Source organism: Solanum tuberosum, unplaced genomic scaffold (assembly GCF_000226075.1).
Source record: "Solanum tuberosum cultivar DM 1-3 516 R44 unplaced genomic scaffold, SolTub_3.0 scf00062, whole genome shotgun sequence".
Taxonomy (NCBI): domain Eukaryota; kingdom Viridiplantae; phylum Streptophyta; class Magnoliopsida; order Solanales; family Solanaceae; genus Solanum; species Solanum tuberosum.
Window position 1 is genome coordinate 1982191 of NW_006238987.1, and position 13313 is coordinate 1995503.

Sequence of the window (13313 nt, forward strand, 5' to 3'; positions counted from 1 at the left end):
CCACCCACCCACCCCTCCCCAGTAGGGGGGAGGCTACTGGTCAAGAAACCACTAGTCTGAAGTGTCATGAGTTTGAATCCTGGCTGAGTTGGCATTCATTACTTCTTTCTTTACTATGTGGAGAAAGCTAAATAATGATTACCATTTGATGGAAAGTTGACCTTAAACAATCTGTAATCTGTATAATTAATTGGATATCTAGGTCTTCTTCTAAAGTAATATCCTCAAGACGCCTCAAGACGCAAACAAAACTTAGGTATCCAAAATATAACCCTTCGTCTATGCCAACGCCAATTTGTTATACTTTTGATACCATTTTTAAGAGCAGGAATGATCTTAAAAAAATGCAAAGGAACAAATAAAGTTTAGGGAGTCCAAGATTATAACCACATGTTAAACAAGGGAAGTGCCTGAGTTCCATTAATATCAAGCAGCAAGCACTTTATGACAACGAGAATGAGCTTTATGCTGATATGTATATTCATCAACTAGGAACATTGTGATTCTGGTTAACAGCCAAACCCTCATCCCTGCACTCCTTCCCAACATTTCAACTGGATTGGAGGGGAAAACAGGTGACAAGGAGATAGGCATAGCCAATTAAGACAAAATCTATATAATTTTACCTCAAAACGGAGCGATTCTACTTGGATAGAACTGCTTGTTAGAAGTATTTCTCCATTTACTTCTAATTCAGGGGATGCACCTTTTCCCTACATTCTCAAATTACGAGTAACAGAGTAAGTGTGGGTCCATACAACCCTCCAAAATACAAGAAAGAGGGTAGGTTTGTGGGCACAGAAATAAAAGATTAGAAGTATGATTAATTTTTCAACGGAAAAGGGTTCAAATGCCCTTGAACTATGTGAAATTGAACAAAATTGCCTTCCGTTAATAGTTTGGTCTAAAAATCGATGGTAGGGGCATTTTTAGACCAAAATATTAGCTGAGGGCATTTTTGTTCAATTTCACATAGTTCAAGGGCATTTTTTATCCTTTTCCAGTTTTTCAATGATACAAGAACAGAAATCCAGGTAATACCTTGTCTTGTAAGTCCTGTTCTTTGGCTTCATTAACATCTATACAATGTGAAGAACTAAAGTCATCATCCGAAACTTCCGCTCTGCAAGAAGATTCTTCATGCCCTATGGTGGAAGTAGTGGGCTTCCCATTATCAAGACAAGCAAAAGAAGGCCAGATCAAGCAAAATCAGAAACAAGAAGCATGTCGAATAAACCAAAACGCAAGATTGGTCACATAAAAATGTAATTGAAGCTCCGCAGAGCATGCAATTTTTGGATTAATTCTTTAATACCACTTAAAAGCATAAGCTAAATCTAAGTGGAGTAACTTTTAAATATCTTTTCCAACTAAATAAAAAAGATCTGGTGAAATCATGGGCTAAAAAATGAAGTGAGTGCGAAGGAAGATGTTCTAGGGCATTGGGGGCTTTAATGTAGTATAGACATAAAGTGGCACCCGACCGATGCAATACCTACCATATTGTGGAGGTCTGATTTCGGTGAGAGTGAGCTAGTTCCGTCCTGTTTATCATCAATCCTGTAGGTATCACAATGAGCTTCAAAAGGATCTAAATCTAGATGAGCGTCTTGGACTTCAGTTACAGTTGTTTTTTCTCCTGCAACTTCACCATTTCCAGCATTCTCAGTTATTAAATGCTCACTCTTCTTTTCTCTGACATCCAATTCCTCAAGGTAAGAAATATCATTAACCTATTTGCCAGACCAAGCTTACCGTCAATAGAAAATCACATCATTCATACCAAAGGACAAAAGTCAAGGACAATTATGCTAATAAAGTCAAACAGGAGGTAACAGACCTTACTGTCAGTTTTTAAGAGAAATACAGCAAACAATAATGTCAAGAGTAACACAAGATAGGTGCCAGTTGCATATACCTTTTAAGGCTAAAATAAGGGTACCAAAGAACACATCATTAAGGGCAACCTTAGGGGACTAGACTATGAACAAATACCTATAGAGGATAAATAATCTGCACGAATCAATAAATATACGATGCAAGTTAAACCCGAAACGGATGATTATCAACATAAACCTTACTCAGGAACCAGATAAACAGTAAAGAAGAACCACCACGCTAACATTCAGGAATCGGATGACATTTTAATTTAATTGGTTTATAAAAGTCTGTCTAGACAGCCTAACTGCACAACCCAATGGAGAGCACATGCACAATAGATTCAGAAATGCACCACTCACTACCAAAATTGGAATATTTGATTAGCTTCTATTTTTCAAAGCATTTTAATTTATTGTTTGATCAAAGTTTGTATAATTGTTCCACTACAACTTTAACTTTCAATCGCAAATTACCTAGTTTACCATAATGTGATTTGATCTTTAATCTATTTAAAGAAGCACAAACCATAGAAAATTCATATGATATTCTTAAGGAGACCTGAGTCTTCATGGTAGTTTTTCTTTAGTGAGATGTTATATCAAAGTAAATTCTCATCTTACTTCAGACTTCTAATGTAATATACAGCAAAAACATTAGTTGACTTATGTCATATTCAAGATGAGTAGATTCAATATTATCTTCTACTAAAATTGTAGGCCTTTTAATTGAAGCAAAGAAAACGCATGGATTTTAGCATTCGCAAGGCTCAACTTAAATAGAAAAATTTATAATTGCAAAGAATCATGTAATGTGCAAAAATGAATGAGTACTCCAATAATACCTCTATTGCCTGTAAAGCATCATACTTCCCATCCATTGTAGATGAAACTTGACGCAAACTTGTATTAAGTTTTTGCCATCGAAGCTCATCTGAAGTATCCTGGAAAGAAGGTATTAAGTAAAATTAACAAAAAATAATTTCCCAAGTGAACCTAACATTAATGCGTAATATATATTAAATAGAAAGTCACCTTTGCAATGAAAATATATACATTTACTCCCTTGGTTTGCCCTTGTCTATGAGCTCTACATTCGGCCTACAAATGTTTAGACTGCATATAAGCATCAAACAATCAGACAAGAACTAATGACTTTAACATTTAGAAGATGTTGCAGAAAAATGGACAGGCCAGTAAATGGGACACTGAATGTTGACATTGATAATGGAGAATAATTGGCACCCATAGCATATAACCACCAGCAAGGAAAATTGAAAACAAGCAAGAAGTCTATGTTAGGAACACTCACTATTGACAAAAGTGTCTAATATTAGTACACTTCAGCTTCCAATCTACGCTGAAAATTTTAAGGGCTACCTTTCCTAGGATTACCACGTTAACCTCGGCGATATAAAAGCTTATGATCTGGCTTCATTAATGTGCAGGAGCACTGTGTATTCATGCTTGAGAACAGCCTATGTTAGTCAGAACCGCTTAGTGAAATTAAAGTTATATCTGTAGTATTCTATTGGTGCTGGCGCCTCACACATATTTGTACAATTATATTAAAAATCACCTCCCAGTTAGACAAGTGGGCAGCACAAAGTGAAGTAAGAGATTCAATGGATGTTATAAATCATAGATCAGTTCATTCATAGTGCCACCATTGAATAGAGCGAGAGCAAACAAAAACAGAGTAAGAAGTAGATTAGACTTCTAAGTAAATCATTTTCTTCACTGATACAACATGTTGATCAGGGTTTAACGGATTCACCTGTTGCATGTGAGCTGGTTTCGTTGGCAACTCCAAGAACACGACATGTTGTGCTGATGTTAAGTTAAGTCCAGAGCCCCCTGAGAGTATTCCAACAAGCGCAATCTTAACCTGGTTATCAAAATCAAAACAAATCAGCAAAATTGTCTTCCTTTCAACTGCATAACGACATCCAAATTAATGGTAGAAACAGAGAACCATCAACACCAAAATACAAAAGGAAGAAATCGATCTATATCCAATGAAATCTATTTCATTCATGAAATTGTAAATGCTGCTTAAGCCTTCAATTAGTCACATGTGCAGGCAAAGGAATTTGTTTGGACTGCCTCATAAAAAGTAATGATGTATGCCAAATTATCTGGAGAAGGATTTATGAACCTCATTTGCTGATTGAAATGATTGAATAGCCAACTGTCTATCACCAGGCAATGCATTTGCATCAATGCGAATATAATCAATAGCTTTCTGACAAAGAAACTCCTACACAAGAGATGACAATGATGGGAACGAGTCAAACCAAGAGAAATTTAATGACTTTGTTAATACATCAAAAAGAAGTGTGCAATTTTTCCATGCACATAGACATGTGGTATCTATTTTAACATGTATTACAAGGGATTCCACCTGAACACCATCAAGAACTATATGGTGATGAGCAAATATTATCATTTTATGACAACTGCGGCTTGCTTCCATCATTTCTTCACCACCCAATTCAGTAATGATTGGATGTATAGAGAGCCACTCATAGAATCCTGGCAACTTTGCAATGCCAAGCGCTTCGTCATAGAGCTCTCTTAAAGATATAGAACAGCCAGTATCATCTGACAAGAAGACAAAAAGAGGTGCAAGTATGTTAAAAGCCTTTCAACAAATACAAACCTCACAGGTAATTCCTCTGTAAGGTAAATAATTTTATTGATATTGGGGAAATCACCGTATATAAGCAATATAATAAAAAGTAGAAAGCGTACATTAAACATGGTTCATTGCAAAAGTCATGCAATCATCTATACGAACCAGGAACTCAAAGGTGCATCAATAGCAAATCCGAAACAAGAGGCTATTCCTCAGATGCAAATATTATTCTTCTTCAGACTACCTACATAAAGAGCTAGGGGTAAAACATCACATGCTGAAGGGTCCTTTAACCATGTAGCACTAATCCATGAATCACACTCAAAAGCTTGTCAAAATATAGCCTGGCCTTTTCATTCCTTTGCCTGTATTGCAAATAGTGCTGCAATTCCTTGAGAAATTAAGGTCTTGATAGTTACTTTATGGTCAAAAGGTCCATATAGTACAGAGTGTGATGTCTCATCTTCACATTCTTCCAGGTGTATTTCCTCCACTCCACATCAGTTTCAATTAGTTTAGCACTACCATAATTTCCCCTTAAATTCACCAAAGAACCTAATTATGTTACTTTTCATTTTCTTATTTGTTTATTGTTCTTTTTGGATATGATTCAAAAGTGACCTATGTATGTGATTCTTGTACCATTGGTGCTTTACTAATAAAACTTGACCTTATCGGAAAAGTGGCCTATGTATCCATATTTTAGCTTTGGTGACAAATTGTGTTTTCACTCTTTAGTCTTCCCCATTTTAAAGAAACAAACAGATCCATGTATTAGGTCACAATTAGCTAGATGAAAAGTAGAGCTACCAGCAGTTTTAGTCCCTGAATTATTGGTAAAATTCTAATTTTATTCCTTGTGATATTCGACTTAACACATTAAACCTTCAATTACTTGAAATGTGCATTTTCGATCCATTTGCTTGTGAGTTGTGAATATCCACAAATTTCTAGAATTATTAACCATCCAACTATTTGATTACCCACGTGTCATGACAGTCCAACTACAATATAATTCCTAATATCACAAGGACCACCAAAATCAGAATTTACCAGTAATTGAGGGACCAAAAATATTATTATCCTTAAAAAGTAATATTGACTACTGCTATTTGCTTTTCATACAAAACATAACAACTGGGAAAATGGATGAAAGCAAACAAGGAATAGCACCAAACAACAGAATCTAGTCCGAAAAATCTAGGGACATTTTAAAACATACCATCAACTCTTTCAGGACTTTCCACTTGCACATCTTCAGCAACAAACTTCAAATTTTCAAAAGCTTTCTCTACATCTTTAGCAGATGACTCATCACTGGTTACACCTTCAGCCTCTTTAGCACCACTGTTCCCAGATGTTCTGCCTTTCAACAAGTCAATGGTAGCCACCGCCTGAGAAATATCTGATTTCTTTAAAGTCAAACTAATAATTTGGCGTCGCAAGGGGGGTAACTGCAACAGCACATGCTCCTTCAAACGGCGTATCTGGATTATATAACAAAAGGAAAAATAAGAGCTAAATCTTCAACATCTGGAGGGAAAAAAAGTAGCAGGATACAAAAGAAATAACAGTGCAGCATTTCTAATTCTAATAATGCAGCTTATCTAACTAGATACTCATTAGCTCAGTGGAAAACACTCTGTAATAAGATAGCAAGAGCTTGTGTATATGAATCCATGCTACTTCACTCCATGAAAAAATGACGACCTGGCTCACTATCTCGAGAGTCAAAACGCAATTCTTCAACTACAACCTTCTCAATTACTACTTTTTTAAGGTCTAATGTATATGTCAGAAAGTACGTCATGTATAGTATGTTACGGAAAATAAATGTATCTATGTAAGTTGAGACAAAAAATTAATCAATTACTTGTTGGAGGGAGGGGACATATATTGAGAATTTTAACAACAACATACTCAGTGTAATCCCAAAAGTGGGATCTAGGGAGGGTATAGTTTATGTAGACCTAACCCCTAGTCCCCTACCTCGTAGAGATAGAGAAAGGCTATATACAATAGGCCCTCAGCTTAAATAAAGCCTTCCAAACAGTTTTAAAAAGGGGATACAGATATGGGAATTATGAGAATTTTAAGGTACAATTAAATTTGGTAATTGTTATAGGTTGTCATTAGCAAAAGCTGATCCCGATATATTGGAAAATGTAATCACAAAATATGGGCTTTACCAATTAAAAGTGCAATTGAGCGAATTTGGTTTCAAAATAAAGATATATAAGCTTATCTGGCTCATCATTAAATATCGAACTCTACTGTACAGCAATCTTCTATCTGTCGAAATGAAATAGTGGATGGTAAACCAACCAACAGCAACATGACATCAGTTGTTTGACACCATGGTACTTACTCAAGTAGCTGAGAGTTGGATAATGAGGACAAAAAAAGTACATCATGAAATATACTATGAATTGAAGCCACAAGGAGCCACAAGGTCATACCATAACAGTTTGCTTCAGTAACACATTTAACTCTTCCAAGCGAGCCCCCTTTGAGAAATCCTGCGAGAACCAAACCATGAACATTTTCCAGCAGGATGGCCTCTCATTCAATATGTGAAGGAACAAGAATCACCTGGAAAACCTTCCCTTGACAGCCATGAACGAGTCTAACGTTGCAGTAAGTCTTTGCAAAGTCATATTTAGTCTTTCCAAGTAAACCGGGCCTAGATAAAAGAAGTATGAGAAGAGGATTAATGACCATTGAAAAATAAAAAAATAATGACCATTTCAGATCAACAGAGTAAAAGGTACTCAGAGAAAATGGAGAAATAAGGAACTCACCATACGATGTTTATCTGATGAAAGATGTCATAAGGTCTGCGAGCATTTAGGAAAACAAGAAACAAGCATCAGAATGCAATTGATACATGCAGAAAATTGACATAACAGAAAAACTAAATGTACACTAGCAAGTTGAGACTGCCTTTAAAGGATAACTGAACTTCAAAAACCATGCATCAGAAGAAGTGTCAATACATGCTACAACCTTGACAAAGATGGAGTCCCGGATAATAGAATTAAATGCTTGGCCTTTGCCGCAACATCAAGAACAGTTGTTATCTGTCAAACAACAAAAGAGAGCTTATGCTTGTGCAGTAAAATAATAATAGGTATTTTTTATGACAGAAATCACAAGAACTAGTGGAACACGGTTCGAGACTCAGTGGATAATGGTCTGCCCCTCTACACTTCTCTACTTAAATACCTAGCTTTGACTGTGAGTTTCGAACCAAGGCATCCACCTTACCCACACATCACGTGGTGCGGTCTCACCACTAGACCAAAGTCCTGGAGGCTATTGCATATGTACAGTAACTAATCATGAAAAATGAGGCTCCCCTTTGGACATGCACTGTATTTCAAAGATTTGAATTAATGTTTGCTTCTCAGTTTGGTCCATTATTTCACTTTCAACTTTAAATGGAGATTTTGAAGTTTGAGGAACCAGTTTGAGGAGTATTTCAGGTGAAATAACAGTTTTCACTCACTAAACTTGAACTATTTTTCGTAGTGAAATTCATGTTCAAGCACTATTGAGAGGAACACTTTTTTCAATTTGAATCTGAAGTTTCAATGTCATGCATCATGCCTCATAAACTCGAGGAACAGTTATTGAAGAGAAAGCACACGCCTTCTTTAATCAAGATTTTCCTGTCTCTCAAAAGTTCTCTCTACCCATGTTCTTCTCTAACCTCCATGAACTATTATTTCTTGGCAAATGTATTATCTGACAGAGAACCAAGTCAGAGACTTCCACCTATACTTGACATGGACACTCTATCTACTTAGTATTTAGTAGGAAGGTTCCTAATGCCACTAATCAAATGTTTAGGGATCAATAACCCAACATTTTTCACCTCAACCATCACTTGGTATTATCCCAATCAATAAATAGTTGAACAAAAGTTAAAAATTAATATTGAAGTAAACACTGCTTTGACTAGTTACTTAGAAAATAACTTGACATTAGTCATCTAAAGATTCTCTAATTTTTTTCTCAGAAAGAACTGTGTACCTCTTCATTTTCACTTGCTTTCTTTGTGCAATGCAAATTATGTGATTCATCCACAACCAAGGTGGCCCATTCTTGTTCCAGCATGCTCTTCCTCAAACGACGAAGCATCGTAAATGATGTCACCACAACTCTTGGGCATTTAGGTAAACGTGCAGGATTATCTTGGTGACCAAAAACTAGATGAAAAAATGAAAACATAAATATGAATGACAGACCTAAAGCAGAAAACGAAAAAAAATCTATAAGGACAGCCAAGTTAGTCATGCTAGCTCTAGATGAATGAAATTCATACATTTCGATAAATTCTAAACCAAGGAAACCAGCAGTATATTTGTTGTTTTGTTTATATCGAACTCAAATATAGTTAATAGCACGCAGCTGTTTTCCATCAGAGCTTGATATAAAGGACCCAATAGAAACAAGGGGGAGAAATGGATTATACAAGGATAACAAAGAAACAGTTTTTTAATTGCAATTATACTAATGATAAAAGAATCATCTTCTATGATTTCTTTAGGTTGAGATCAACAAGTGATTTATTTGTTTTACACAAGAAGAGGTCTGTCACTTCATACCTTGCAGTGAATTTTTCCATAATTAGTTGTTCATGCACAATACAGAGTCTGATCAAGGGTTCAGTGTTTCAGTTATAGTCCCAAGAAGTTTACCCTTCATTAAAACCATTCAAAGAGAAAAGTTTTCCAAAGAAGGATGAGATCAGAACTCATATTCTCCTCATGAAAGTAAAAAGTAGGTAAAAACTAATTGGATAACACAATCAGTTTAATTTTTGCCTAACTAAACTTGAGTTAGAAGGAAAAATACGAGATAAATGAGAAATAAATGAAAATAGAAGGAAGAAAACAAGGGGGGGAAATACAAGAACATGAAAGCTCCACTCTAAATTTTCTTAAGGAGACAAGACGTGATAAAAAAAACAAGATAAGTCAACTACATTAATGACATAAATGCAGTCGTGAACAGTTAATGAACCCTAAAAATGATATGCTGAAACACCAATGTTGACAGTACCTATTTCAGGATCTTTAAATCAACATATACATGACAACAGCTTTTATAATAAAAAGACCATATGACTATGACTTCACTATGCATCATCTCTAGGCATCACTATTCAGAAAGAAAAAGAGGGAGATAAAGGAAAAGCAATGGTTATTGGCGGTGGACAAGCTTGAAAACAGTACCCAGATGAATATCAGAAGGTAAACAAGGAAGCCAGCGCTCCAGTTCTTCAGCCCATGGATATCTCAAAATAGCTGGGCAAACAATGAGCATAGGACCTTCATCCATGAAAGAACTTGCAATGGTGATGGCCTGAATACAAAATTTGAGTTAATATTAGAGGAAAAATTATTTGCATAAAATGTAAGCTCTGAAAGAAGGTATAGAATTTAGAATAATATTAGATTTTCAGAAAAAAACAGTTTTGAGGCAAAAACTCGCAGGGAGACGCGCACACATTAAGACACAAATAAAAAAAAGAAAAAGAATTATAGAATTAACACCAATATGGACAACTGAGTTCATTGACATCCACAAAACACGAGACTACTGTTGCACCCCAACCCCAGTCTATAGTGCCAAGAGCTACAAAGAAGAATTTACCGCATACCAGAAGTCTTCGTCTTTAGTATCAGCCTAAAGCCATGCTTAAGCGTTCCTATAAATTTCCAATTTAAGAGCATTAAACTTTTTTCCTTAATCTTTGCGACATTCAGTTTAGCATAACTTCTACCAAATTTATTCCAGTCAAATCAAGCCAACTCAAGTATCAAAACTTGAACAAATTATCTTAACAATGTAGTTTCTCATCAAGTACTTGAATGGAGAAAAATCTAGCCTACAATGAGTTAAATACATTAAGAAGTGCACTTATCGACAAAGATTGACCATCTTTCTAAACAGCTATTTACCTCAAACATACATCAACAGGAAGAAGATCCATATAAACTACTCGCAGTGTTCTAAACAAGCGCATGATAGACTACATGGGAGCAAGATGAAGGGTGAAGCCAAGCTGAAATAGCAGGATTCTCAATCTGCTACTACTAAAATATTCAGCTTTCTATTCCAGCAACATTACCTGGAGAGTTTTCCCTAGTCCCATTTCATCTGCAATGAGACATCGACCACCCCTTCTCAATCCGAATCGAACACCGTCGAGCTGAAAAGGATGAAGTGTATCCAACAATCTTTTAGGAAGTTTACTGATCAACTCATCAACCTTCTCATCGGGAAGATGCTCCGGCCTACAAGGTATCCATCGACCTGCGGCTAAGGAATTAGAAAGTCTCTCAACTACATTGAATGTTCCCCAAGGGATCTCTTCACATTCAATGCTTTTAGAGCTCTTTAGAGACCTCAGAACTGCTTCATAGTCTCTAAGATGATAGACACAAGCCTTTCCCCCACAAGTTGTTTGAGTGCAATGCAATACCGACACCTGATCAGAAAAACTAACATGGTTGAGTTCTTGGATTAATGTCTTGGCAACCAAGTAACTAAAACAATGACTGCCAAAAGATAAAAGGTACAGTTACCCGTAAAATTACTTAATCCATCATTTACTTGATCTACGACGCAGAAGCATTGTATTAAATTAAGAGTTAGAGAGAATGTGCCTTTAAAGAAAGAAAGAGAGAGGTACACAGAGGTTTAACGACAGACCAATTCCCTCCTACTGAAATTTGCCAATGCTTTCAATTGCCAAAAATCTCATCCTCTTATCCATTAACTTAGGAGTAAATATACATTTAAGCCCACAAAAGATTAAATGTTGACATACATTAGATGTCAAATGAACAGAAGAAGAAAAAAAATCAACTTATGTATACAAGTTAGTGAAATTCTTGAGTACATAAAAACTAACCCAGACCCATTCTATCCGTTGAAATTCTTGCAACGCAACATATGATATCACACTACTATAATCCCCAATGAAGACATACATGTATAGACTAAACTAAGATACTATCTTGAGAAACCCCAGTGAAGACATATTTGTATAGACTAAAACTAACATACTATCTTGATAAAAGTTCTTACACATGAGATTCTTGCAACCCAACATACAAGTTCTTGAAATTCTTGCGGACATAAAAATTCTATCAGTTAAAACTCCTGCAACCCAACATATGATTCCACACTACTAAAACTAACATACTATCTTGATAAAAAGTTCTTACACATGAGAGGCAATCTCTGAGTTTCTCCAAACAATTGTTTTCACCCGGATAAGTAAACCCTTGCAGGGGCACGGGAGTGACACAGAACGAGTCCGGCGAGCAGATTTCAAGCCTGGCCCTAAATCTTTGGGGTGGAAGACTAGGGGTGCAGGGGTTGGGAGGTGGGTTAACGGGAGAGGGTGTTTGAGGCTTATGGAAGTCAACATTACCGGAGAGCTTTCTGCATTTGAAAAGCTTCCAAGAATTGTTATTGGGTTCAGAAATTCGGTCTTTGCGCTTCGCCAAAGCAGCAAGACGATTGGCTTCGGCCCGATTTCTTTGCTCTTCAGTGATTTCTTCTTCTTCTCCGTTGTCCATTTTCTTCAATGAGTGAGAGGAACTGGTGGAGATTATGGGGTTTTTTATAAAGGTGAAAGCCGCGCGGCATTCTGGTTTCTTGATTTCTTGATTTGAACCTCGTTGCGTGGGTTTTGTGCTACTTTTTTAATTTGTTACTCCTATTTAAATTAAATAGATTAGTATTAAACGTGTTTTAATTAAGTATTTTCAATTGAATTTCTTTTGTATATTTAATCTCATTTATCCATTATATATATAATATAACAAGTTAATCATACTCATCAGACAATATTTCTAATTTTAGATATGGTGAATTAAAATCATCAAAGTCTACCAAAATAATTAATTAGGGATACTTCATATGGATATGCATAGTCATGAAATGGATTGGCTTATATTACAAGACAAAAATATGTGTTACTATATACCTTGATAGGTTTCGGGTTCGAGTCCCCCTGATACGAAGTCGCTTTTGTTAGGAAGTGTTTTACCCTCTGGGACTTCCCAATGCGAATTCGAATTTAGTCGGGCTACAAAGTGGATACCGGACATAAAAAAAAGGAATAAAACACTTGTACCCCAAAAAGGAAACTATTTACAAGCATCTATCAGCTTACTTTCATACCCTCTATTTCTAGTTGCTAATGCACATCAAAATATACATTTACTCTGATGGTATTAAAGAGGAAGAAACAATGTTATAGTGAAAACACTACTCAGTTTCTCCTTGATACGATCAGAGTATATATATATACTCTGATAGCATCAAAGAGGAACATGCAGTGTTTCAGTAAAAAAAACTGTTCAATTACTATTTAATATCATCAAAGTATATATTGATACCATCAGATTATATATACTCTAATGATATTAAAGATGAAGAAGCAGTGGTTCAATGAATAGAACAAGGGGGCAGTCGGGTAAATAGTTTGGATTGTGGGTCCAATCAGGATAAACATTTATTGGTTTGAGTCCAATTTGGGCAAATACTTTGCCTAATGGGTTCAATTTGTGTAGTTTTCAAAAAAAAAAAAAATACAAAATTACAAAACAAGCCTATTTTTTAAAGATATGTAAAAACGAAAACAAATAGTATTAAATAAAAGTCGAGAAATTTCTTGGTTTGGAGCCCAATTTTAAATGGGCTGAACCCAAACAACGGGAGGGGTTGGATAGGTTTCAACTTTAATTTCATAAACAGGAAAATCATTGCAGTTT

General features: G+C 35.7%; 1 protein-coding gene across 1 annotated transcript in view; it reads right to left on the reverse strand.

The window, feature by feature from the left end:
• Positions 1–12208, reverse strand: part of LOC102603029 (DNA annealing helicase and endonuclease ZRANB3) — a 17062-nt gene extending 4854 nt beyond the window's left edge. Inside the window, exons 1-17 of the mRNA XM_006345102.2 lie at positions 11757–12208; positions 10655–11014; positions 9756–9885; positions 8551–8726; positions 7522–7595; positions 7317–7352; positions 7108–7198; positions 6975–7034; positions 5738–6002; positions 4282–4481; positions 4036–4137; positions 3655–3765; positions 2913–2978; positions 2723–2821; positions 1500–1733; positions 1042–1164; positions 627–713 (exon numbers count right to left, since the gene is read on the reverse strand). Coding sequence (XP_006345164.1) covers positions 627–713; positions 1042–1164; positions 1500–1733; positions 2723–2821; positions 2913–2978; positions 3655–3765; positions 4036–4137; positions 4282–4481; positions 5738–6002; positions 6975–7034; positions 7108–7198; positions 7317–7352; positions 7522–7595; positions 8551–8726; positions 9756–9885; positions 10655–11014; positions 11757–12113 — 2571 coding nt within the window. The 5' untranslated portion in view covers positions 12114–12208. The remainder of the gene's footprint in view (positions 1–626; positions 714–1041; positions 1165–1499; positions 1734–2722; positions 2822–2912; positions 2979–3654; positions 3766–4035; positions 4138–4281; positions 4482–5737; positions 6003–6974; positions 7035–7107; positions 7199–7316; positions 7353–7521; positions 7596–8550; positions 8727–9755; positions 9886–10654; positions 11015–11756) is intronic.
• Between the last annotated feature and the right edge of the window lie 1105 nt (positions 12209–13313).